Source organism: Chlorocebus sabaeus, chromosome 1 (genome assembly GCF_047675955.1).
Source record: "Chlorocebus sabaeus isolate Y175 chromosome 1, mChlSab1.0.hap1, whole genome shotgun sequence".
NCBI lineage: Eukaryota > Metazoa > Chordata > Mammalia > Primates > Cercopithecidae > Chlorocebus > Chlorocebus sabaeus.
The window spans coordinates 1,243,995-1,270,672 of record NC_132904.1 but is presented as its reverse complement, the minus strand read 5'-3'; the positions used below and the strand labels follow the sequence as shown (position 1 = coordinate 1,270,672).

The window sequence follows — 26,678 nt, the reverse complement described above, 5'->3', positions numbered from 1 at the left end:
ACCACATGGAGCCGAGGAGGAGGAAGGCAGGGCTCCCCTCTGCTAAGCTGGGCCCTGGCAGGCGAGGGGTTGCTCTGAGGCAGGGGCCTCCTCTGGATTCTAGCTGGGGACACTGAGGCTCCGCCCACTAGTACAGCAGGTCAGTACAGCAACTCAACTGCCCAGCTGGGGCCAGTCCCCTCAGGGGTGCCCACTCTGCTTGGGGGCAGGAGAAAGGTGGGCAGGGCCGGAGGGGAGAAAGAAGGACAAAGGTGCCCTGTCAGGGGGCCAGCAGGGGTGCGGCAGCCCAGGAGCCTGAGGACCCCCACACACAGCTCCACAGGTCCCCGCCGGCTCCCACTCCCTGTGCTATTCCCCGCCTCACCCCACCGCCAGCCCCGCCTCCCTCCCCGGCCCCGCCCACCTTCATCAGCACAGACTCGCTCAGCTTCTCACGGTTGACGATCTTGATGGCCACCTTCTGGCAGGTGACACAGTGAACCCCAAGCTTCACCAGGCCTGCGGGAGAGAAGCAGCCTCGCTCAGACCCGCCCGGGGAGCCTGCAGCGAGCACCCGGCTGGACTCTGCAAGTGGGGAGCCTCCTCCCACATCCTGGACAGCAACGGCCCCACCCACTCCAGGGCGGACTCGGCCCCGCCCCCTGGGTCGCTGTCTGGAACAGCTCAGTGCTGGCCTCGTGCTGCCCCCACAAAGCTGCGTCTTCCCTCCACGCCGGCTCTTTGGGCTTCTCGGGTCTCCGTGGCCCCCCTCGCCTTCTCCCCTGTCCCAGAGCACCCAAATCCCCTCCCTCTGGCCTTCAACCACCCTCAGCTGGGAGCCAGGGTACCCTCGAGGCCCCCGCATGGCCCAAGAAGGCCATCCCCCGCACGCCCTGTCCTGAGACCCCCACCTGCAGCCTTCTGCAGATATTCCCCACCCGCAACCCTCCTCTGCTGAGGTACTGCTCTGCACCTGAGCGCCAGCCCCATGTGCACCCCAGGACACCAGGACGGGCCCCAGGTGGCTCCCTAGGCAGCACTGCCCTGGACCTCCGTGGCCCCGCAGCCCCTTCCTTCCCAGACCTATCTAAAAGGCAGGCAGGGTGCTCTGGGAATGTGCCTCGGCTGGGCACATGGTCCTGGTCCCCCTCCCCGCCTCGGCCCACCCTCCCTTTCTCCTCTCCCCACTCTTTTCACAGCCAGGTACTTGCCCCTGCCCAGGAGAGCCCGGCCACACCCCTGAGCCCCACCTGGCCCGAGCTGTGGTCTTGACACTGGAGACGCCCCGGGTGCCCACAACCCAGGCCCTCTCCCACCATCAAAGGTCCCCAGGTGCACTCACGGGCCCATTCCGTGTTGGGGCATGTTGGAATCATGTGGGGCCCAGGTTATCACAGGGGACGCCACCTCCCAGGTGCGCCCAGACACCCAGAGCCTGCTGAGGTTATCACAGGGGATGCCCAGACACCCAGAGCCGGCTCAGGTTATCACAGGGGACGCCACCTCCCAGGTGCGCCCAGACACCCAGAGCCTGCTGAGGTTATCACAGGGGACGCCCAGACACCCAGAGCCGGCTCAGGTTATCACAGGGGACGCCACCTCCCAGGTGCACCCAGACACCCAGAGCCGGCTCAGGTTATCACAGGGGACGCCACCTCCCAGGTGCGCCCAGACACCCAGAGCCTGGCTGGTGTTCCCACTGGGCTTTAGTGGGTGCCATTCTTCCGTGCACGTGCTGTGCTCAAATTTCACCCGGACTCGGCCTCACCCTGGTGACCCGCGGGACGTCACCAGTGTTTACTGACCATGTGGGTTTGCTCTGGGCTCCTTTCCTGTGCTCGTTTTTATACGGGTGCACGCACATGTGTGCATTTTCTTACCAATTTGCAAGAGCCCTTTGATTTTTATGGGAAATTAATCCTTCATTCGTCTCACGCGTTAAGCATCCACTCCACCTGCCCCATCGGCTTTTAGCTTTACTCTGCCCTTTCCGTCAGTTTCATTTGTGTGGCATCATGCTTGGATCTGGGTGAGCCCAGGCCGGGTGGGGGACCCAGGACCTTGCCGAAGACACGGGCTTCCCCAGAGGCAGGGGGAGCTGCAGGCCGGGTGGGGACACAGGCTGCGCACAGAGGGGGGGGCCTCCGCAGGGGGTGCTCAGGGAGGGGGAGCTGCCTCTCCCTGGCAGCCTTTGATCCAGCACGAGGCCTGTGATTCGCTTGGCCAGGGGAGCACTCAGGAGGGCCTGGTGCCCTTCACCCATAATCCAGGGCAGCCGGAGGTGCCCACAGCGCAGCCCTCCCCAGGCATAAGGCTGGCCTGCACCCCAGGGCAGGGAGCACCTGCAGGAAGGACTCAGCCCCACATATGGAAAGAAGCAAGAGCTCAATGTCCCCCAAACACGGCTGCAAGGCGAAGGCATGGTCCCTGACAACGGCCTCTGGTCTAAAGGCCATCGAGCTCCTAAAACCCCCCAGGACAAACTCCTGGGAGAATACAGAGGCCAGGACAGAGGCTCCCAAAGAACGGAAGAAATGACCCAGAAGTGCCTGCACAAGGCACCCTCAGGAGCCCCCGTGCCCTCAGGAGACCCCTCAGGAGTGATCAGGAGACCCCAAAGGATGTAGGGCCCACACCCCGCCCCAGGGCGTCATGAGGGCCGGGGTGAAGTAGGAGGGAGGCTGTGGTCAAAGTCCCCAAGGCCGCCGAGACAGCATTCCCAGGGAGGGTGGCCCTTGTGGTTCTGCATTTTCACAAAAGATGGCCCCACACAGGAGGTAAGTCATTAGGTCACAGCCACCAAGGGCACGGGGCAGCCATTAAACAGTGGCGAGACCTGATCAGACCGCAGAAGATGCTCACTGCTGCGCGTGGCAGGATGCTGTTTACAGAGCAGCAGGGCCCTAGGCGGGGACAGCACGTGTGGCCACACGCACAGACACGCACCTGTGTACACCTCTTGGTGTGTGCACACCTCTATGCGTGCACACACACACCCGGTGCACACTTGTGCACACACACCTGTGCACACACGCACACACCCAGGACACGTACACCCATGCACACACACGCCCAGCACACACAAGCACCCAGTGCACACACCCCCAGTAACCCGTGTGCACACACCCATGCACACACAGTACACACGCCCGTACACACTCGTGCATGTACACACGATTACACACACCCCCACAGTGCACGCACACCATCGTGCACACACGTACAAACAGGCACACTCCCAGTGTGCGCGCACACATCCTTGAATGACAGGAGCCAAAAGGTGTGGCGAGCACGGTCCGACCTCCAGAAAAGGAAAGAAAGTGGGGACTGACAACGGGAGGGAGTGACAGCCACCTGGCCCAACTTCCCAGAAGCCGACATTGAAAGGACACTGCTGGGCCCATCACAAATCAGGACAGCCGAGTCTCGGAGCACTGGCCTTGCTCCAGGCGCTGCTTTGGGGGGGCCCCTTCACCCCCTTTTCACAGATGAGGAAACAGTGGTTCCATCCCCTGCCAGCGCATGTGGCTCAGAAGGGCTGTGAGGACAGTGGACCATGTGGAACACGACATTCCTGGCAAGCCCCCACCTTCCCAGAGGAAGTTCTGGAGGGGATGGAGCCACGGGGGGGGCCTGCCGCACCCACAGAGCCTGCCCACATCCATGAGGCTGGGGTCTGGGGGCTGCAGGTGGCAGGCGGCCTCTCGAACAGCAACGGAGTCACAGAGGAGCCACAGCCACCGAGAGCCTCCTGCCTGTGCTCAGGAGTCCCACCGTGGCTCAGGTAAAGGCAGCCAGGACGCAGCAGGCTGGGCTGCAGGAGAGCCGTCCCCAGCTGCGTCCTGGAGCTCTGACCACTCCTCCTGCCTGCATTCTCTTTCACTTACTGCCCCTATGCCGAGAAAGTCCTTTGCCCCTTACAGTACTCTGAAGACTCCTACACACACCTCAGAACCCAGCACGGAGGTGGCCCCCGAGGTAAAGCTTCCCTGGGTCCCCAGCAGCGGTGCAGCCCTCTTGTGTCCTGGTCCCCCCCAGCTCCGGGGTTCTCTGAGAGGAATGTTTGGGTTGTGAGCAGTTTTGCCACTTTCTGGAGGGAGGGAGTGGGGAGTGTGCCACGAGAGGCCCTCCTGACTGGGCCGTAGCCTGGAGGATGGGGGACGGGAGGCTGGAGTGGGGAAGCCCAGGGCCACCCTTCATTATTCACCCCTGGAACTCATGGCTTATTTTCCAATTGAGATTCCTGCTCCAATTACTGTCTTTACACAAACAGGCTGGGCCATCGAGAGGGAAGGCGCGCAGTGCCACAGATCACTGCCCAGGGCCCTGAGGAGGTGGGTGGCACACAGCAGCGGGGGACAGCAGTTCACGCCAGAACCATTTCTGTGGGAGCGTGCGCTGGCGGGTGCCCAGTCTCCCTGTGCCCCCCACAGGGAAGGGCCCGGGCACGTGGAGCCCCAGGGCATCCCAGGGAAGCCACAGGTATGCCATGAGGTTGCTGGGCCTCAGGGAGCAGACTGGCGCGTTATCACGGGTGCCCTCGGGTGCTCCTGAGTCAGCCAGGAGAGTCAAAGGGAGCCCCAGGACCACCCTGTACATGGTCTCTGACCAGGCTGTCCAAGAAGTGAGGGGCCTTTTCCCGCCTGGGCCAGGCGAGGCAGCAGCACAGCCCCTGCCCCTGCACTCCGCTACCCAGGAGGGCTGGCACTTTCTGGAGGGGCAGTGAGGGCGCAGTCCTGCAGCTCTGCCGCCAGCGCCCTGCCCCCAGGAAGCCTGTGGGGCTGTGGGGAGAGAGGGGATGGGGGGCTGCAGGCCCAGGAGCCAGGCGAACCTCGGGCTGGACCGGCTGCTCTTTAGTTTGGGTAGGGCCCCTGGGGCGGGTGGCAGTGTTGGCACTGGGGAAGGACCCTCTGCAGCCCCCTCACCACCCTGGCATGCGCCAGACTGAAGTTGCACAGCAGGTGCGGGGACGGCCTGGGGTGCTGCCCCCCATCCCCCGCATGCAGACCCAGGGGCTTCCCACCAGGCAGGGTGGTCCCGTTTCATGGACTTGCCTCCTGTGGCCACTCCAGGGCCCTCCCCACCTGCACTTGGCTGAGGGATCCTGAGCTCCCTCCCAGTGGCCCTGCCACATCCTGACCGTGCCTGCACCCACTCTCTGCTCCCCACCACGTGGCTGCTGGTCCGTCCGCTGCCCCATTCCCGTTGCCAGCAACCACCTCCTGAAGAGAGGACACCTCACGGGTGGGAGTCACGCACAGAAGACACGCAGCGCCTTCACCCAGGGCCTCTGTGAGTTCCTGGCACCCCAGGGCCTTCCCTGCACAACCCAGATTTGCTGGGACAGACCCAGGCTTGAGACCAAGCTTGCCAGGACTGGGCTCCCCCCCGAGGGCTACGTGCGTCCTCCCCAGTGTGTCCTGTTCTCCTGCGGAGTCTGAAAGGAATAAAGTGACAGTTCAAGCCTCTGCCTTCCCCTGGGAGGGCCGTCTCGGGTATTCACACCTCACAGACCCAAGCCCAGCTGCCAGCAGAGCGCCGCCCCTGACACATCCCCAGTGCCCGCTGCCTCCCAGGCCTCCATCCAGGCCCTGATGGCCACGTGGCCCTGCCCATCCCATGCAGGTGGGCACCCAGAGCACCCGAGGCCTCACAGGGACTGGTGTGTGCTGCTGTTTGCTTTCCTGAATGGACACACACAGGCTAGGAGCCAGGAGCTGGCCCACCGTCCAGAGAGCTGGGTTTAGGGGGAAGGCTGGACAGGTGAGGTGTGCTCACCATGGCACCGCATAGGGCAGCAGAGCCTCAGCATCCAAGCCCTGCACCCGGGCAGTCGGGGGCCTGCCTCTCAGCGTCACATGAGGGGATGCACTGGGGACCTGGCCGTGCCGTGCACAAGCCTCATGCACAGAGGAAACAGCTGTTTCCCTAATGACCTAAAGCAGCTGCACTCACTTCCCCGACGCATGGAGGGAAGAGGCTTGGGGCTGCCAGGAGCCCGCTGGGCGGTGGAGACCTGGTGCTCAAGCCCTTATCCCTTGGGTTCACCAGACAGCTTCCTGACTCAGTTTCTCTCCAGTGTACACTCCCACCCGTGCCCTGGCCCTGCTTCAGCCCTCCCCAGCCATGGGGCCCCAACTCCACTCTCCAGAGGTCTGAGGCACCGGCTCCGGAGGGGCCTCCCAAAGCCCTCCCCCGCCCCACACCTCCTCCCATCTCCACAGTGCACACCCAGTGCCACGGCCTGGAGGACCACCTGGGGACACCGTTGGGTGTCTGTTACCCACCCTCACCCAGAAGGGGGTGGGTTCCAAGATAAAGGACGGGGGCAGCTCATCTACCCAAAGACCAGTGGAGAGGACGCAGGGCAGGAGCTTTGGGTAGGGGAGGGCGTGCGCGCGGGATGGGCTGCTGTCCTTGGTGCTGAACGCAGCCCCTGGCCCAGGCTGCAGGGAGGAAATGTCCCGAGGAGTGGGGTCATTGGACAGGCCTGCCCTGACCCCACCCCACCCAGGTGGCTCCCAGAGACCAGCACAGGTGACAACCTGCCCCATCGCTGTCACCAGCCCGCACCTCTGGGACTGAGTGGGCCTCATCCACAGACCACACGGACACCACAGCTTCCTCCTGGACTCTGGGGAGCTCAGGCGAGCCCAGTGGCCATGACTTGCAGCAGTGCCCTGTAGGGCGTCCAGGTGCTGAGGACCTGAGGCCCCCACACAGCCTGTGGGACCCCCCAGGAAGTAGCCCTTCCAGCCCAGCCTGCAGACCGGGCAGCCCTGGGTGACGCCTTCACCAGAGCCACCTGCCGAGCGGCTGGGACTGATGACCCGGGGAGCTGAGACTCCAAGTGCTGAGGGCGCCGGGACCAAACGGCCATGCAGCGCAGGACCGTGAAGACGTCGGGCTTCCCATCCCAGGCCCCGGGGCGGCGCTCAGGACCAGGGTCCAAGTCCCCACGCCTGGCAGGAGCAGCCTCGCTCAGTGGGAAACACGTGGCCTCAGCAGCAGGGCCTTGGCGCCAATCCCACCGACCCCACGGTCTCTGACAAGGCCCCACCGACCCCACGGTCTCTGACAAGGCCCCAGATTCTTCGCCCGTGGAGGTAGGGAGAACACCTCTCTGGGCCCACAAGGTGATGTGTGGGGCCCCAGGAAGGGGAAGCATGAAGGCCAGGGGGTCCTGCTCTGCCCCCACATCCCGCCACCCTGCCAGCCGGTCCCAGGGAGCCCACCTGGCAGAGGCCCAGGTCCAGAATCCCCATCTGTCTGAACAGAGCCCCAGCAGGCTCCACAGGGCCCTGCCTGGCCCCCAGGACTCCCTCTGTTCGAGCGGTTCCAACAGGTCCTGAGCCTGGACCTCCCAGGCCAGGATGGAGGGTGAAGCGTGGGAGGGACGGCCTGTTGGCTGGACACAGATAGAGGGCGGGGCAGCAGGTGCGTAGCTGCCCCGTCCTGCCGGGGCACAAAGCAGCCCAGGTCCTGGTGAAGGGGTCCTGTACCCTTCTCCTTTAAATGTTGGGGGAGTTCCTGCCACTTGGGCCCACCGCAGTGAAGGGGTCCCTCACCTACCCCCAACTCCCACACTGGCTACACAGCCCCCACTGTCTGGCTGGAGGGATCATGAGGGCAGGTGGGGGCCACCTCACCAGGACACCTTGTCCCCACCTGGCTCTCCCTGCCCTTCTTCCTCTTGCCCCCACACTCAGACCCACCCAGTGCTGGGGCACCCCCCGCATGAGGCAGTGGCGGGTGAGGGCCTGGCAGGTGGACACCCAGCAGACTTCCCTCCGCCTGGCCGGCAGGACCCGCTGTCACTCCAGGGGGATGTTGGGGCTCCCTGGGGCTCACGGAGCAGCTCCGGAGGCCATGGGGACACCGCGGGGTCCACCAGGTCCCACATCACAGCTGGAGAGTGTGGAGGTAGAATGGTGGCCCCATGTGTGTCCCAATGCCTGAGGTGCATGAATGTGACCTGACTTGGAAAAATAGCCTCTGCAGAGGTTTCTAAGTTATGGATCTCAACATAGCATCGCTGGGGATCTGGGGTGGACGCTGACCCAACAACCAGCCTTCCTATCAAAGACGGAGGAAAAAGTGGCTGGGGACACGGCGGGGGGCCACATGAGGGTGAAAGCAAGACGGTGGGGGGCACTTCTGCAGGCCCAGGGGGCACCGGGATCACCCAGCAGGGAAGGCTTGGGGCAGGGTTTCCTTGAGGCCTCAGGAGAGCCGGCCCACCCCGGACCTTGGACTTCCCGCCTCCAGAACGTGAAAGAACACGTCTCTGCTGTCTGTGGAGCCCCAGGGAGCTCACGAGTGCCGTCCTCCGCTCACACGACTGTCCGTGGGCAGAGTCCTTCATCAGGAACCTCCTAAGGCATCTCGAATTCCAGGACCACTGTGGCCGCAGCACACCCCTGCCCCTCTCACGGTCTCAGAACTTCCCACGCACACTCTCCATGTGCCTGAACCTGGCCAGAGGCCTCGGCTCCTAACTGAAGGCTCTGCACGGAAGCATTTACGAGGTCTCAGACCCACCCCCAGTCTCAAGACACTAAGGACAGGACTTGGGGGAGGGTCCCCGGTTCTGATGTCTCTGAAGCCTGGACGGCCATGACCCCAATGTCTCCACCGCGTCCCCCACGAGACACCGCGCCCCCCGCGAGGCACCACGTCCCCCAGGAGGCACCGGGTCCCCCACGAGGCCCCGCATGCCCCACAAGGCACCAGGTTCCCCCACGAGGCACTGCGTCCCCCACGAGGCACCGCATCCCCCACGAGGCACCGCGTCCCCCACGAGGTACAGCTCTCGGGGAGGTCCTGGGTGCAGGGGCCTTGGAGGTACCTGGACATCAACCCTCCGGGCTGCTCTCTGGCCAAGTTAAGGCTCCCAAGCTGCACTGCCCTCCCCTCAAGTCTTGCAAAGCTCTGTTCCCTTTCCCAGGAGGGGACACAGACACCTGAGGAGCTCAGAAACCCAGGTTTGCGAGACCTTCCATCCTCCTGACACCACATCACCAGGTTGGGACTGGCTGTGGGGCTTCCTGGGCAGGCAGCAGCCCCCACCTGGGGCCAGCACAGGCTTCATCTCCGTCACCCCCCGGTCCTGGCTTGGGGAGTGGACATGGCACTGGGAGACTCTGAAGGGAGCGTGTCCAGTTCCCCACAGGCAGCCGAGCCTTGGGCGGTCAGACCTGCATGCCTGTGGGGTCTCCAGAGCTCGTCCAGCACCATGGACAGGACTGCCAGAGTGGAGTGTCCTCGGAAGCAGGTCTTCAGCACCTCGGAGGCCCTGTCCAGGCCACACGCTTGTTGAGGTCACCCAGGGGGACTGCGGTCAGCCATGCATCCTGGGGGTGTGGGCACCATAGCAACTGCAAACTCAGGAGGTGCACAGGCCCCTCTGCACCGTCCCCACAGCTCCTCACTCACCAGAGCCCACCACAGAGCCTCCTGAATCCTAAGCCAGCCTCGGCCCCGTAAGCTGCTCCCCTTGTGGCCAGCACACCTCCCCCAGCGATACAGGGACCCCCACCCCTCCCCAGAGCACCCCATGGGTGGCACACGGCAGACAGGGTGGAGGAGAGGCTGGAGGAGGGCAGGCCCCACCTGGGACTGTGCACACACAGGGCACCAAACGGCTCAGAAGGGGGCTAGGGGCTGTGAGCTGCGATGAGGCCTGGCCAACCCCCACCCCCCAATCTGCTTGGCTCACCCCGATCACCCACCTGCATGCTCCCATCGGGGGCCCACAGCTGGAGCTGGGCTGGGCTCTCACCCGACACATAGTTGGCTCTGACCCTGCCTCGAATACACCCGATGATGCGGCAGAGGCGCACCCTCCCCCCACCTGGCACCCCAACCTCAGGCTAGACCCCCAGCAGGTCCAGTGACACCCCCAGCCTGCCCGCCCCTGCCCCCACCTGCCCCCTCCTCTCCCGGGCCCTGGTCAGGCCACTGTGCTCACATCTCAGGCAGAGACCCTGGTGCTGGGCCGGCAGGTTTGCTCCCCAGGCTGGGGGTTCCCCCACCTGCCCCGAGAGGGGCCTCTGAAGTTGCTGCAGACATCGAAGCCTCGTTCCTTCATTAGCGCCCAGGTCCCTGCTCCCCAACCCTTCACCTCCTCAGTCGAGGCATCCAGGCTGTATGCGCCCCCACCCCGCACACCCACGGTAACAGCCCTGACACAGGAGCCGGGACAGGGGGCAGGAAGGAGCCAGGCCCTCAGCACATCCTCAGAACATCAACAGATCCCACAGCCTCCGCCGCCCACCAGCGCCAGGTGCAGAGGGAGGGGCGGCGCATCTCTTGGGAGACAACTGCTCACGTTGGAAGGAACCTCTCCAGTTAAACTCATGCCGCCCCGAAGTATTTCACACGCACTGCAGCCGCTCCGCTGCCTCTGCCTGGCTCCCACCTCTTAACCCAGCACCCAAACAAAAGGTGGGATGCAGCTCCCACTGGAAACCAGAGAGTGGAGAAGGAAGCAGCTTCCCAGCCCTACGCTGTTCCAGGACCCAGGTCCCTTCCAAGCAGAGGCGGCATCTGTGCAGCCCGAGATGGGCAAGGGTGGGCCGGAGCCAGGGTCAGACTGCAGACGCGTGCCTCCCTCCTTGGTGTGACCCCGGGCGTGTCCAGCCTCAGGGGTCTCCTGACACCCCCTCCTGGGAAGTGAAGACTAAATGAGAACCCCTACACTGTCCCTCCCCTCCAAAGCGCAGCCTCGGGCTGCACCAGGAAGAGGCCCAGGGTCGGCCAAGCCAGGAGCCCACAGGCAGCCCAAAGATCTGAACCCTGAAGATCTGAGGATATTGCTGTGAGCGTCGAAAACCCCTCTCTGCTCTGCACCTAAATGAAAGATGCTAGTGGGAGGCCCCCGGCAGGCTCCAGGGTTGAGGCCTACTTGCCAGCACCCAGCCAGAGGGCCGAGGGGGCCCTGGGGGGCACAGACGCCCTCTCCACGAAAGGCTCAAGCCGGGCTCTTAAGGTCAGGCGGAAAAGCAGGGAGTTGCACCTGCTGGACGCCACACGGAGGCTGAGCCCCTGGGACTGCCAGCCCCACCTAGAGCTGAGGACAGGAGTGACCGGAGGAATCCCCCAGGCAGGCCACGAAGAGGGAGACAACCAGGGAGGAGGGTGCAGGGAGGAGGTGTGTCCCCAGGGGACAGCCCAGGCAGTGGAGGAAGAGGCTGGAGCTGGGGACCAAGGGGATGGAGACAGGACTTGGAGGAGCCACAGGTCCAGGCAGGGCCTGCATGGAGGGGCCCAGGCCCAGGCTGGCGGACCTCATGCTCACCTGTCAAACCTTCCTGAATTAAACAAGAGGGAGCCTGGCCATGACGGGGGAACCTCAAAACATTCAAGAACCTTCTAGAAGCAGGCAGGCAGAGGAGGCGGAGGGTGGGCCTGGGCTTGCCTGTCTCCAGGGGACTTGGGAAACTGAAAATGTCTGTGTCAGCTGGAGTGCAGGGCAGGCCGTGGGCTGGGCTGCAGACACCCCGGAGCACCTGCCAAGGGTGTGCACAGGTCAGGGGCAGCCCTGGCCGGCCTCTCCCCTCTCTAGGCCAACAAGAGGGATAGTCGGGGTCACACCCAGCAGAGTGGGGGCTGGCCCTGCAGCAAAACCTGTCTCATCCTGACAAGGCCGCCCCACTCCCTGCCCATTAGGCCATCACACACACACACACACGCACACACACAGGTGCACACATGCACACTCACATGCGTGTACAGACACCAAGCCCCTGGGCAGAGGCCCTGCCTTCCAGAGACTCAGACGAGACAACGTTCTCTCTTAACCAAGAGAGAGGAGGCTCCACACTCAACCAGGCTTCCTTCGAGACTAATGACCATATGCCTGGGTGCAGGAGGAGGTGCGGAGCCTGGAGCTGAAGCGGGAGCACTGGCCCTCGTTAAATGAGTATTTCAAACATTCTTGTTTCTGTTTTTATCGAGATAGAATCTGACTCTGTCGCCCGGGCTGGAGTGCCGTGGCACAATCTCAGCTCACTGCAACCTCCGCCTTCCGGGTTCAAGTGATTCTCCTGCCTCAGCCTCCTGAGCAGCTGGGATTACAGGCGTGTGCCACCACCACACCCAGCTTATTTTTGTATTTTTAGTAGAGACGGGGTTTCACCATGTTGGCCAGGACAGTCTCGAACTCCTGACCTCAAGTGATCCACCCACTTTGGCCTCTCAAAGTGCTGGGAAAACAGACGTGAGCCACTGCGTCTGGCCAAAACAAGTATTTCAAAAATTCTGTTGATTGCACCAATGTGCTAGGATTTAATGAGTGATTGCATCTATAAACAAGGTCTACAAAAACAACTAAGAAACATAAAAGTGCTCTAAGACATAAAAAATAATAACTGCTAGAATAAGAAACTATTTAAATAAGGACTGAAAAAATGAGAAAATACCCAGCAGAGCAGAACAAGATAACAGAAAGATGCAGAGAGGCCACCAACCCAACAGCTCAGTGCTCGGAGCTGCCTGAGCAGCCAGCAGCTGGAAACACCACCCAAGAGGGAATCACGTCCCAGGGCCCAAAACACAGCTGGGCAAAGGCCTCCTGGTGCCCAGACTCACACCTGACACGCACCTGTAACCAGGAGCTCCCAGACACTTGCTGCTTTCAATCAATCAACCGATCAATCAGTCAATCAATTAGGTATTCACTGAGCTTCTATTAGGGACAGGCACTTAACGGCACTACAGAAAAAAAAAGAAACAACTTCCCCACCCAGGGGTTCAGGCCCTTGGATATGTGTTACAGCTGAACAGAAATTTGCTGGCAGGCCCCCAGTGCCAGCCCAGCTGAAGTCCTGTTTGGATCTGGCTGAGCAGCCCCCCACAAGCCCAACACAGGCAGGGAGCCCCACCGGGATGACGGCTCCTACTTCAGTCTGAACTGCTGCTCTAAATAAACAACACGCAGCATCCAACAAAATGTTATGGCGTATGCAAAGAAGTGGGGAAATGGGACCCCTCTCAAGAGAAGAAACAGCCAACAGAAGTAGGACACAGGTGACCCACCCTCAAGAGAAGAAACAGCCAATAGAAGCAGGACACAAGTGACCCACCCTCAAGAGAAGCAGCAGCCAATAGAAGCAGGACACAGGTGACCCATCCTCAAGAGAAGAAACAGCCAACAAAAGTAGGACACAGTGTGACCCACCCTCTAGAGAAGCAGCAGCCAATAGAAGCAGGACACAGGTAACCCACCCTCAAGAGAAGAAACAGCCAACAGAAGCAGGACACAGGTGACCCAAATGTTAGGATTTTCAGAAAAGGGTAAGGTAATACCACACATATGAACAGTGACCTCGATGACCAGCCAGCAGAAACTATCCTGACAAGCACCAGAGCAAAAGAGGGAGGTGGAGACCTCACAGCATGTCAGACGCCTGCAGGTCCGTCTTATAGTCTAAGACACTTGTTCCTGGAGTCCCTCAAAACAGGAGAGAGCAAATAGGGAAGAGGACACATTTTATTTTTATTTTTTTCTGAAATGGAGTCTTGCTTTATCCCCCAGGCTGGAGTGCAGTGGTGCAATCTCGGCTCCCGCAACTTCCGCCTTCTAGGTTCAAGTGATTCTCCTACCTCAGTCTCCCGAGTGGCTGGGATTACTGGTGCCTACCACCACGCCTGGATAATTTTTGTATTTTTAGTAGAGATGGGGTTTCACCACGTTGGCCAGGCTGGTCTCAAACTCCTGACTCATGATCTGCCCTCCCTGACCTCCCGAAGTGTTGGGATTACAGGCATGAGCCACCACACCCGGCTGAAGAGGGCAAACTTAAAACAAAAATGAAGAATTTTCCCCAATGTGCTAAATACATCAGTCTGTGTATCCACGGGGCTCACTGAACCTCAAGCAGGACAGACACCTGGAGGAACACACCAAGGTGGGTCACTGCGAAACTCACAAAACCGAAGGATAAAGAGAAAACCTCAAAATCAGCCAGAGACGAGCATCACACCCAGGGCCTTGGTGGTGGCTGCCTCCCACCAGCAGAAGACCACGGTGTAGCACCTGCTAAGCACTTGAAGGAACCCAGAATTCTACATCCAGCAAAAGTATCCTCCAAAACCGAGGCTAAATACCACCATCGGCAGTTGAAGGAAAGCTGGGGGAATGTGTTGGACACGACGTGTGGGAAGCCCTTCAGCCTGAGGGAGCTGAGCCTGGGCCACAGCCTCAGGCAGGGATGACGGGCACCGGGAAGGGAGCACATGAGCCTAAAAACCTGTTCTTACCAGAGCATCTCTAGAAGACTGACTCTGCCAAACAGTGGATGGCATTGCGGACGTGCCACCCAGGAAACAGAACACTCAATGCTGTGGTCACGTCCTCATGGGCATCACACTCTGTGCTCGTGAGACCCCCTGGCCTCAGGACCCTCCAGACTCTTAATAGTTACTGATAAAATCAAAGTGCTTTGGTTTGTGTGTTTTTATCTACCAACATTATTGTATTTGAAATTAAAACAGAAATTTTATAATCACATCCCTCCCCTTCCCCCTCCCTTTGCCCTAGATCGGGTGGTCCCAGGCCCTGGCCATTGCAGAGGTCCCCGTGAGCCAGGTGAGCCCTGGGGTTGCCGGGAGCAATAATGAACTTGGTTTAGCCTGCCTGGTTCCAGTTCCCACTGGCAACGGACCTTGAAACTCTCAACTTTTCCCAGTCTGAAAAACCTACATCACAGAACAGAACCGCCAGGGGCACTCACCTGCCCAAAGCTTGGAGCTCCAGCCTTTACCACAACTGCCCTCCCAGGGGACAGTGGCCGAGGAGGCCATGGTGGAGCCCGTGCAACAGAAGGGGCAGCCATTCCAAGTCCTCCGCCGGGACCACCCTGTGGGCAGCAAGCAGGTAACAGGCTCCTCCAAGCTAACGCATTCTACGAAGTAAAGTGAGGGACCCGAGGGGGCGAGGCATACCCCAGGCAGGCAGGGGTGCCAGCCGTCCAGTGGGCACTAGGGCTGCCTTTGCTGTGGGGCCTTAAAAAACCCAAATGAGGGCCAGGTGCAGTGGCTCATGCCTGTAATCCCAGCACTTTGGGAGGCCAAGGCGGGTGGATCACGAGGTCAGAAGATCAAGACCATCCTGGCTAACCCGGTGAAACCCCGTCTCTACTAAAACTACAAAAACTTAGCCAGGCGTGGTGGCGGTGCCTGTAGTCCCAGCTATTTGGGAGGCTGAGGCAGGAGAATGGCGTGAACCTGGGAGGCGGAGGTTGCAGTGAGCTGAGATCGCGCCATTGCACTCCAGCCTGGGTGACAGAGTGAGACTCCGTCTCAAGAAAAAAAAAAGGAGGCTGACTAAAACTAGGTCCAATGAGAAAGTCTGGCAGCTCCTCAAAGTTAAACACAAGCCAGGTGCAGTGGTTCAAGCCTGTAATCTTAGCACGTTGGGAAGCTGGTGGGAGGATTGCTTGAGCCCAGGAGACCAAGGCTGCAATGAGCCAGAATCGAATCGCTGCACTCCAGCCCAGGCAACAGAGTGAGACCCTGTCTCTAAAAAGTAAATGAACTAATTTTTTTAAAAAGGTAAAGACAGAATTACCACTCCCAGGTCTAGGCTCCCAGGAACTGAGCTCAGGGACCCGAGCAGGTACTCACACACAGGTCCACAGCGCACCACTCCTGAGAACCACGAGGTGGAGGCAGCCACGCATCCACGGCAGATGATGCGTGAACAATGTGGTCTGGTCCACATAGGGAAGCGCATTCAGCCTCAAAAGGAAGAAAACCCCAACAGGGATGGCAGCAGATATGGCCCTGAGGACGTTCTGCTGCGTGAACGAAGCCAGACGCAGATGGACGCACAGCCTGGGACCCACGTCTGTGACGTGTCCAGAAACGGAAGGCAGGCCACGCTCCCACGGATGGAGGAGGGGCAAGAAGACACAATGGTGCAGGGTCCCGCAGGGTGGAATGTTCTGGAACTAGACAATGGTGGCCACGTAGCACAGTGAATGCGAGGTCCCTGAATTGTACACTTCCATATGGTTAATTTTATATTACGTGAATTTCATTTTAATTTTAAAAATTCAGTCTACTTTTTATCACCCTACACTAAACAATGTCAGTGATAAAATATCTGCCATTTCCAAAACACAAATCTTCCTTGGCCTAAGTTCCAAAGAATTGCTGCCTTTGAAGCTGCACCTTAGCACGCTCTGAGGTTCCTTAGCGTCTAATGAACACTCCTTTCCACACACAAGCTCATCCTGGGATCCCAGTGACGCGAACTCTCTGCAGAGGGAAGTTCCCAGCATCCTGAGATACCCGGAGCACACTGTGGGGCAGTGGCATCCCCAGCCTCCAACTGCCACAGGGGCACGGAGACAGCTGTCCAGGCGGAGAAGCAGCCTGGTCACTCCCAGGCCGTCCTCCTCCTGCCCGGCCTCTGGAGATTCCATTTGCATGTAGAATTTTAAACAATGGAACAATGGCAACTTTGGGGTGTGGTATTTTTGACCAACACAAATCTTAGTTCATACAGGAAAATTTGAATCTCTTTATATTTGAAGATAAACGCTTCCTTTTAAATTAACAAACAATTGTTTTTAAATTAAGGACAATGGAGAAAAAACGCAGTTATTTATCCCTGGGGATCACATGACTGTTTCCAAGTCTGGCTACAGTAAAGCGTGTGAGGAAGCGGCACGCGCTGCGTGTCCAGTGTGGGAGGCAGCCCATTCTCCTCGCGGCGGAAGGCAGGGCCGGGCGCTGTGGCTGCCCACCACTGTGGAGCAGCAGCCGCCCACCTGTCCTCGCCTGAGCTTCAGCCCCTCAGGCTGCTCCTTGGCTCTGGGGCCACTGATGCCCCCAGAGACGGCAGGAGGGGCTGGTGGAGCGGGGGTGCCAGGCCCCACCACCCCGGGCTCAGTTCAGGCCCCTCCTCTTGGTTTCCCCATTCTGCCCAGGCCCCGCTGCGGACCTGCGTGGTCAGGGTCAGTGGGTGGTGGGCAGTGCAGGGAGCCCAGGCCACATGGCTCAGCTCCAGGCACACAGACCCCAGACGCCCATGCCCACTTCCTTCCTGGCGTGGGGAAGTCCTACTGGGGAGCTGGGTGCCAAGGCCCATGTGGGCTGTGGGGCTCGACGGCCTGGGACGCGCGGTTGCTGTGTGTGGCCGGGGCAGAGACCCGACGGGCCTGGGACGCGGGGTTGCTCTGGGTGGCCAGGGTGCTGCTGCCCACTCCCAGCAGGCAGGAGGATCCCATGTGGGCAGGGGCTGCCATATCTGACCCCCCAGCCACCGTCCCTGGCTCAGGAAAGGTTTTCCCATAAACTCCCCAGCTCCGCTGCTGGGCCCCTCCCACCACTGAACCCCTCCCCCCAGCCCGACCCTGTCCCGCATTTTCCCATTTTCCGAGGGCACCTGCTCCCTTGGCCCTGCCGACCAAAGAGCTCAGACTCCTCCCACCACACTGCTGCTAAGGCCGTGAGCGAGGACACGTTCCCCACAGGACAGCACAGCACAGGGGCTGAGCTCTTTTGGGGAGGGCGAGACGAGGGCCCGGATGCCAAGCCAGGCTGGTGGACAGAAGCCTCCACACACGGGGGCAGGCAGCACCAGCACGGGAATCTGCACAGCTGGCCCTCCTGGCAGGTGCAGCCCACCAGGTGCTGGCGAGGTGCCCCATCCCTGCTGTGGGGGCTGCATCCCTCACGTGTGAGCACACTCCTCCCCTGAGCATGCGTGTGAGTGCACAGGGGCCCTGGTCAGCCAGGGAGCACGGCACACACCTGCTGGGCTGGGCTGCGGGCAGAGCCAGGTCTGGCCTTGTGGTGGCGTGGCTGGAGCAGCTGTGGGCCGGGAGTGTGGCCAGCTGGCACTCTGTGATCGGCAGCCCCTCCCCTGCCCACCGCTGGGCCAGACCTGGGCTCTCTTGGGGAGCAGAGGGAGGAAGGGTGGGGTGCGGGCCGGCGGGGATGTGCCCATCGGCTGGGGTGGCCCTCAGGGCTCACAGGGTGAGGCTGGTGCCCTGCCAGGCTCCCTCCCCAAACTAGGGCCAGATGGGGCAGAACTGGGCCCCCTGCTCCGGCCCCTTTCCTGCTGCTCTGGCCCAGGAGCAAGGCTGTGAGGAAGGAAGCTCAGAGCACATCCAGAGCCCACTCTCCCCTCAGCGAGGCTGGCTCAGTGGCCAGGGAGGAGGAACCCAGCCAGCCGGAGGCTGCAGCCCCCACCTCAGGCCCCTGAGGATCCCCAGCTGGTCTCCAAACCTGGGCTGCCTCCTCCAAAGCCCGCCCCCTCCTCCTTCCTGCCAAATCTCCATTGTTGCCATGGTGACGGAGCAGAAAAGGCAGACGCACGGCTGCTCTCCCCGCCCCTGCTCCTGCCCCCCTCAGCGGGGCCCTGGGCAGGAGCCCCCACCCCAGCCAGCAAGGGCCCTGGCCTCTGAGACCGGGGAACACCCACCTTCTGCACAAAAGGGCCGTCACAGGCCCTCCTACCAAGTGGCTGTCAAACCTCCTCCTCAGGCCACGGTGGTCTGGGCGGTGCCCCGCTGTGCCGGGGGGGGGGCACCTGTGGCCTTCTCAACCAGAAGGGGGGTCCCCCAGTCCCCGAGAATGGAGGACCAGCCTCCCCCATGGCCCCACCCCAGGCAGGTGAGGGCTTCTGAGGGCAGGTGTCAGGCTGTGCTGGCTCAGGGCCACAGGTGTGCCTGGGTGGGGGACCAGCCCTCGGGGACACAGTGTGTGCCTGGCACTCGCAGCCCCCAAATCCACTCCTGGAGACCAGAGAGCCTGATGAGGACAAAAGGGGCATCTTGTGCTTGGCAGTGGGGCCTTCGAAGCACCGAGGTCTGCAGGCCCAGCACCCATCGCACACAGCAGCATGACTGCACTGGGCGTGGACTCTGGGCCGTCACCGCTCTGCGAGGCCAACATCACGAACCCCCAAACCCCGACTCTGCGTCCGTCACCGCTCTGGGAGGCCGACGTCACGAACACCCGAACCCCAACTCTGTGCCCATCACCGCTCTGGGAGGCCGACATCACGAACTCCCGAACCCCGACTCTGCGTCCGTCACCGCTCTGGGAGGCCGACGTCACGAACTCCTGAACCCTGACTCTGCGTCCGTCACCGCTCTGGGAGGCCGACGTCACGAACTCCTGAACCCTGACTCTGCATCCGTCACCGCTCTGGGAGGCCGACGTCACGAACTCCTGAACCCCGACTCTGCGTCCGTCACCGCTCTGCGAGGACGACGCCATGAGCGCCCCATGTGCATGCAGGGCTATCCCCTCTGCTTCTGGAGCCGCTGGTGGGCTCAGAAAACCTGTGTCTCCGGCAGGCTCCCCATCTCGGCAGTTCCCAAAGCTCTGTGGAGGTGTGACGGACACACGACAGCCAGCACACATTTAAAGCACATGTGTGTGAAACCACGACCTGGGGGCCGACACACCTGACACCCCCAAAGCGTCCTTGTGCCCTTCAGGCACCCCCCACCCACCACAGCAGCGGCTCTGTCTCTGGACGGCGCATTCTCTACAACACCCACAAATAGAACCCCACGGCACAGACACCAGCTTCCGCAGACGCCACGCAGCCTCCAAGGAGACATGGAAGTGACTCAAAACCCCCGGCACGCCCTGACCAGGGCAGCCCCAGTGAACTGGGGGGACGGCCCTCCTCGTGGAAAGTGCCCTGACCAGATCATTACAAAAACCACCAACACCCCAACTGTTTTAAATGAGCCAAGGACAGGTAATTCTCCAAGGAAACACGATTCTCAAAAGAAAAGAAACACAGATGACGAACACCTGTGCAAAGGAGCTCCACTCCCACAGCCCAAGCAGCACAACCAAGCACAGGGAGACCAGGCGGCCTTGGGAGCATGAGGAGGCCAGCTGCCCGTCTGCAGCCCCAGCCTCTCCCCAACTACCCCAGCTCCAGGCAGCAAGGGGTGAAGGGGACGGCTAGGGTGGGGCAGAGAACCAGAGTGGGAACTGCAGGCCCCTAGGAAAGCCAGGCCCATGCCTCTGGGGTCAGACGGCACACACAGATGTGTGTACACACACTCTTGCACAGGCAGACACACACCCGCACAGCCAAATGTGCACACATATCCCTGCACAGGCAGACACGCATACATCCCTGCATAGGCAGACACAGGCAGACACATACACACATCCCTGCACAGGCAGACACACATCATGCCTGCACAGGCAGACATACACACCCCTGTACAGGCAAATGTGCATACACAGCCCTGCATAGGCATACAAGCACCTGTACAGACACATACACACACACATACTCCTGCACAGGCAGACACACATACATCTCCATACAGGTGGACAGACAACCCCGTATAGGCAGATATGCACACACACCCCAGCACAGGCAGACACACACACACACCTGCACAGGCAGACATGCACAAACACACCCCTCCATAGGCAGATGTGCGCACACACACCCCAGCACAGGCAGACACACACACACACCTGCACAGGCAGATGTGCACACATACCACTGCACACACACAGATGTGCACACACACACCCCACCCGACTCACTCTCAGATCTAGTAGGGACCAGCGGGAAGGGTTCCGACGTGAACCCTGACCTGTGCCATCAGGTTGAGGGTCTGTGGTGAATTCTGCTCGTCAGGATGGCAGCCACAGAGGTGTCCTTGAGGGTCCAGGCCCTGGACCTGACAAGGAGTGGCCGCAGCACTCAGGTGCCTTCTGGGAAGACAGGGGGGACTTGGCACAGGCTTTGGCCTCAGGATACCCCCAGCCTGGTGGCCACTGTGTGAAGACCCCCACCCCGCACAGCCTCCTCCCCAGTTCTCCCATGACTATTGCCCTGGGGCTGGACGCTGGACTCCTAAGGTGGATGGTGACCTGGGACCCTGGACTCCACCCTCCCCAAAGCCAGGGGTTACAAAAGGGACCAGCAGGAGCTGGATGGATCCCTGGGGCATGAGTGTGGGGCTGCGGGGGACTGCTGGACACAGGGAGGGGAACTGGCCAGGTGGCCAAGAGAAAGCCCCAGCAGTGGAACTGTGGGCTCTGGGAAGCGGTGGAGGGAGGCTGGGGCCCAAGGCCAGGCCCGCCCTGTGCTCCCCACACCATGAGCCTCACTGTTCGCCCCAGGGAGGCCAGAGGATGGGCTGCGGACGGCATGGGGCTCAAAGGTGGATTCTGGAGTGGAAGGACCTGGGACCAGGAACCCTCCACCAGGAGGTGATGGAGGAGGCGCCTGGGCAGCCCCCGCCCCCTCTAGCTGCAGGGCAGGTGGGCTCAACTCCAGGGTGGGCAGGAGACCCAGGCGGCCTTCCCTGGAGGGCACAGGTGCCCTGAGGCTGTGGATTTGAGGGCACACTGGGCAAATGGAGCAGCAAACAGCCCCTCCCTGCCGGGCCTGCCCACACTCTGGGAAAACCCTCCTGGAGGCTGCACCTGCCTGGAGGCGGCGGGACCCAGTCCCAGCGGAGCCCAGATGATCACGTTAGACTTCTATTAACCGGTTTTCACAAGTCAATATTGTGAGATTAGCCCGATGAAACATTTTGACTGAATCCTGTAACTATTTGGTGATTCAGTCTCTGAAGCTAGTGTCCTAGTTTAGGGGCTGTGTGGAGGCCCCTAGAGGGTCTAGAACCCCCGCAGAGCTGGGGCCTGAGGCACCCCATGAAGGAGGGGGTGTCCTGGGGGTCAGCAATTTCCTTGAAGGCCATGCAGGGCAGACAGCAGGAACAAGGGCCTCAGAGAGGGGGTCCGTGAAGGGAAGATGAGCATGACGCTGTGGCCAAGGGTCTGACATGAGAAGCCCCCCAAGTGGACTCTGTGGGGCTGGAACACACTTCCTGTGTGGACACCATGGCATAGCCAGAGTGGCACAGGGGCCAGCAGGGCCCTCTGCAGGCAGTGGGGCTGTAGTGGACACCGCAGAGGTGGCTGGCGGGAGCCAGTCAGAGCCGGTGACCCACGCTGGCCTCAGAGAGGGCTGGGATGGGAAAGAGACAGCAGATGTGGGGGGCCCATGCAGATGCTGCAGCCACCACAGCAGCCTCCTCTAGGGCCTGCAGCTCCCTCTGCTTCGCACCTGCCAGGCCCCACCCTCGGCAGCCCAGGGGATGGCTACCAAGGTGCCGTGGTGACGTTGGGGCCCCCTTCCCTGCAAAACCCCAGGAGCCTCTGCCTGTCATCCCAGATGCAGGCAGACAAGGATGCACAGACCTGCACACACAGATGCATGTGCACACACGTTTGCACACACAGGCAGGCACACATGTACACACCCGCATGTCAACGCGCCACACAGACGCGTGCGCGCGCGCGCACACACACACACACAGACGCACACAGACACACACTAATAGGTATAGAGGCGCACACACACAAACCTGCACATGTCAACGTGCCACACACAGACGCGCGCACACACACTAATAGGTATACAGGCGCACACACACAAACCTGCACACGGACGTGCACACACATGCATGCACCTCAGCACCCTCATGGAGGGAGCAGACACCTGGGCTTCTCTCTTCCGAGCTGCAGGCTGACACCCTGCTAGCCCCTCCCCAGGCCCTGCAATGGCCCAGTGACAGGCCCACCCCCGCACCCTCCAGCCCCTCCCTAGGCCTTGCAATGGCCCAGTGACAGGCCCACCCCCCCACCCTCCAGGCCCTCCCCAGGCCCTGCAATGGCCCAGTGACAGGCCCACCCCCGCACCCTCCAGGCCCTGCGATGGCCCAGTGACAGGCCCACCCCCACACCCTCCAGCCCCTCCCCAGGCCCTGCGATGGCCCAGTGACAGGCCCACCCCTGCACCCTCCAGCCCCTCCCCAGGCCCTGCGATGGCCCAGTGACAGGCCCACCCCCGCACCCTCCAGCCCCTCCCCAGGCCCTGCGATGGCCCAGTGACAGGCCCACCCCCGCACCCTTCAGCCCCTCCCCAGGCCCTGTGATGGCCCAGTGACAGGCCCACCCCCCGCACCCTCCAGCCGGCAGGGGGCCGAGTGCTGGGCACAGCTGTCCTGGCCTCTGCAGGCCTCCTCATGCCAGCTCTCTGTGGCCTATCCTGAGCCTGGGGCTCGCTGGCATCCTCTGCAGGGGTTCGGGGCCCTGGCCCTCCCATGTTGCCAAACACCAGCTCTGCTCGCCCCCCATGCAATTGGCTGTAGGCAGTGGGGCTAAGTGGGGCTAACCCTCTGGGGTCCTAAGTGGCAGGGACAGCCCAGGTGTGGCTCAGTGTATCTTTTTTTTTTTTTTTTTTTTTTTTTGAGACAGAGTCTAGCTCTATCACCCAGGCTGGAGTGCAGTGGTGCAATCTCAGTTCACTGCAAGCTCTGCCTCCCGGGTTCACACCATTCTCCCGCCTCAGCCTCCCCAGTAGCTGGGACTACAGGCGCCCACCACCAGGCCCAGCTAATTTTGTTTGTTTGTATTTTTAGTAGAGACGGGGTTTCACCGTGTTAGCCAGGATGGTCTTGATCTCCTGACCTCGTGATCCACCCGCCTCGGCCTCCCAAAGTGATGGGATTACAGGCATGAGTCACCGCACCTGGTTGCCAAGCTGGTCTTGAACTCCTGACCTTGTGATCCACCCGCTCCGGCCTCCCAAACTGCTGGGATTCCGGGTGTGAGCCACCATGCTGGGCCCAGTTTATCTTCTAAGTGGCCTCTGGCGGCCAGGCAGGGAGGGGAAGGCCGGGTAGGAGGAGGGGAAGGCCAGGCAGGGAGTGGAAGGCAAGCCTGGGAGAAGGGCAGGCAGGAGGAGCCGCTGGCCAAGGGACACCCTGACCTCGGCAGGGGTGCAGGCAACAAAGAGGGTGAGGAGCTGGGGCAGAGCCGGGAGGGTCCTGTCTCCGTATCTTGGGTGGGTTTAGGAGCTTGTGGGGTCTTGTGGGGATCTGGGAAGGCTGGGGATGGAATGGCACAGGTGCGGACCAGGGTCTGATGTGGACAGGAGGGGCGCCTGGGGCTGGGCCAGTCACTCTGCAAGGGGTGCGGGGCCTGCGGGGTCAAGGAGCAGCGGCTGGATGGGGTCACTGCCACGCAGGCAGGCAGGAAGGACTGGGCGCAGGAGATGCGGGTCGCTGGCTGGGGCCACACCAGGAAAGGACGGACCTCCCCACCTCGGCACAGAGCACAATCTTCAGGCTGCCCTGAGCCCAACAGCTCCACACCCCATCTTCCTGGCTCAACCCTGGGTCCTCAAAGCTGGGGAGCAAAGGTCAACGGCCAAGCCTGTGCCCTTGCGGGGAGCTGGTGCCGCTGGTCAGTCCCCCATCCCAGACCCCTGAGCAGGATGGGGCATATTTTCCTAGAGGAAGAGGCTGGGGCGGGCAGGTCGCTGCCTGTAACTGTGGGGTGCTGGCTGCAGGCAAGCCCTGGGATCGCAACTCCTCAGCTCTCACACGGTGGGGCTGCCACTGGCTCTGCCAGCCATCCTGAGCTTCACGAGCCACGGAGGAAAGCTGGGCAAGGCTGGCACCTGCACACACAGGTGGGCACGCACGCACACACCTGCACATGCAGACACGCCACACACACACACACACACACACACACACACACACACCCCTCCCACGCCAGCTGGCACGTAGGGCTTCAGGAGCAACATCAGCTCCTGTGCCAAGTGCGGAGCGGTGGAGGGTCCTGAGCTCAGGGCTGGGAGGGCAGTGTCCATATTCCCTGCCCCACCAGCTGGCCCAGGGCTGTGGACGAGGCAGCCTGGCCCGGGCTGCTCCCAAGCCCCCTCCCAGGGCGACTGACCTCCCTGGGGAGGGGCTGGAGGCTGCTCAGGTCCCTTAGAGAGCCCCCCCCACGACTCCCTAGAGCATCAGAGACGAAGGCCCACACCCCTCAGAGAGCCACCCCCACCCCCTAGACCACCAGAGGCGGGGGCCTGCACACCCACCTGCCTGCCACACCTTCAGGGGCCTTGTGCCAGGACACAGGTGCAGTGAGAGCTGGGGAGGGACTCCATGCAGGGCCCCTTGGTCACCCTCCCACAGGGCGGAAGTGCTGAGCCCTGCCCCCAACGCAGCAAGCCGGCCTGTCCCAGAGGAGCCGCTGCAGAGGTAATCTCCAGGGCGCAGTAAGAATAGAGCTGCTTAGCGGACAGTGGGTAGCAGGTGGCTTGCAGGAAGGGCAGAGGGGAGAGGCAGGGGCCGCAGGCTGCTGCCCTCCAAACGTCAGCGTCTGTCCCTGAGTGCCTTGTGGTCTTGGAGGCAGGGGCCACATCAGGAACCAGGGAGCCCCCTATGCCCTCCAGAGGCCAGTGCTCCAGCTGACCTCCAGGGAGGGACCGTGCAGATGGTCTCCCCCGAGGACCCTTCCCCACCCCAACTTCCTCCAGGTGCCGGGACAGGGATGGAGGGGAAGGCAGAGCAAGGCAAGGAGCAGAGGCAGGTGCAACACTCGGCCAACGGGACATCCGTCCTGGGAGGCTGAGGCAGAGGGAGGGCTGGCTGGGACAACAGCCTCCTCCCGTGGCCACTACCTGAAGAGGGGATGTGACAGGACAGCAGGGTCAGGAAGAGGGGCAGCATCAAGGACACGGGGCCCGGAGGCAGGAGGGCAACACAGAGGAGTGAGGCCCTGGGCAGGGAGCCAGCTGCCCGCGCCTGGATCCCGCTGCACCTGCAGGCGGCTGCGGCAGGGGCAATCCACACAATGGCGCAGGGCTGAGTCTCCAATCTCTCAGGCCAGGCTGCAGGCACTGTGCACCCACACCAGCTTCTGTGGAGGAGGGGAGAGGGTGCTGGCTTTGGAGGATTTCACCCAGACAGATGCGAAGTCAGCTCACACTGACTGGTCAAAGCGAGTCAGTCCTTGACCTGCAGCTGCCACCTGACCTGGAGGGGTAGGAAGAGGGGTGGGAAAGAGCTGAGACACCCAACACAGCCCCAGAATCTGAGCGGAGCTAGGCAGGCCCCTCTAAGGAAAGCCCAGACAGACCCAAAGAGGCCAAGGGCCCTGGAAGGTCTCCCAGCAGGTGACTGAAGCCCAGGAGAGGAGCAGGGGCTTGGGTACAACTCCAGGCCAGGCTCACCCCGCTCGCCCCCTCTGACCAGGTCTGCTGCCCCTGCCTCCCATCCCAACTCTCACGATGCCACCACCCCAAGCTGGGCAGTGGGGCCTGGAGCCCGGCCGCCTCCCCACATGGGTAAGCACTCAACGTGTTTCCCTGAGATATGCCTGGACATTCCCAGGTCACTCTCAGCACAGGCCCTGTGGGGGCTTGGTCTATCCAACGTCACCACGAGCCACACAGCCCAGCACAGAGCCCACTTCTGTCCCACCAGCACGGGGTCCACAGGCGACCATCAGTGCACCAGGTGCCACAACAGGACTGTCACCCAGCACCAGCAGGTAAGGGACCTAACAGGGTTGCCGGATACCACCCAACTGGGGTGATGGGGGCTCAGGCCACACTGTCAGAGGTGGGGTGTCAGTTATCCCCTTTTCACACCAGCCAGCCAGCTCCAACCACCAGGGCCCCTCCTCCGCTGCCCCTGCCCATGCCCCATGAGTCTGAGGGTTTTGTGGCCTCCTGAGTGGAAGGAGCAGAGAGGGGGCTGAGGCCAGGAGCCCAGGGCCCGAGGGCAGCCTTCAGCTCCAACCCCCAGCACCAGCAGGGGCACCAGCAGGACAGCCCTGCTGGGGAGGACCCCACAGTGACCAGTGAGCCAGGGACGCTGTGGCCTGGG

At 61.8% G+C, this 26,678-nt stretch overlaps 1 protein-coding gene across 15 annotated transcripts in view; it reads right to left on the bottom strand.

The window, feature by feature from the left end:
- The window catches only part of BRSK2 (BR serine/threonine kinase 2), a 65,577-nt gene that overhangs the window by 25,149 nt on the left and 13,750 nt on the right, over nt 1–26,678 (bottom strand). For all 15 annotated transcript variants that reach the window (XR_012088889.1, XR_012088833.1, XR_012088885.1 and 12 more), the window contains one exon: nt 404–498. Coding sequence is in view for 9 of the 15 variants with exons in the window: in XM_073005127.1 (XP_072861228.1) it covers nt 404–498 (95 nt within the window). In the remaining 6 variants the exon portion in view is untranslated. Of the gene's footprint in view, nt 1–403; nt 499–26,678 lie in introns of those variants that run through there.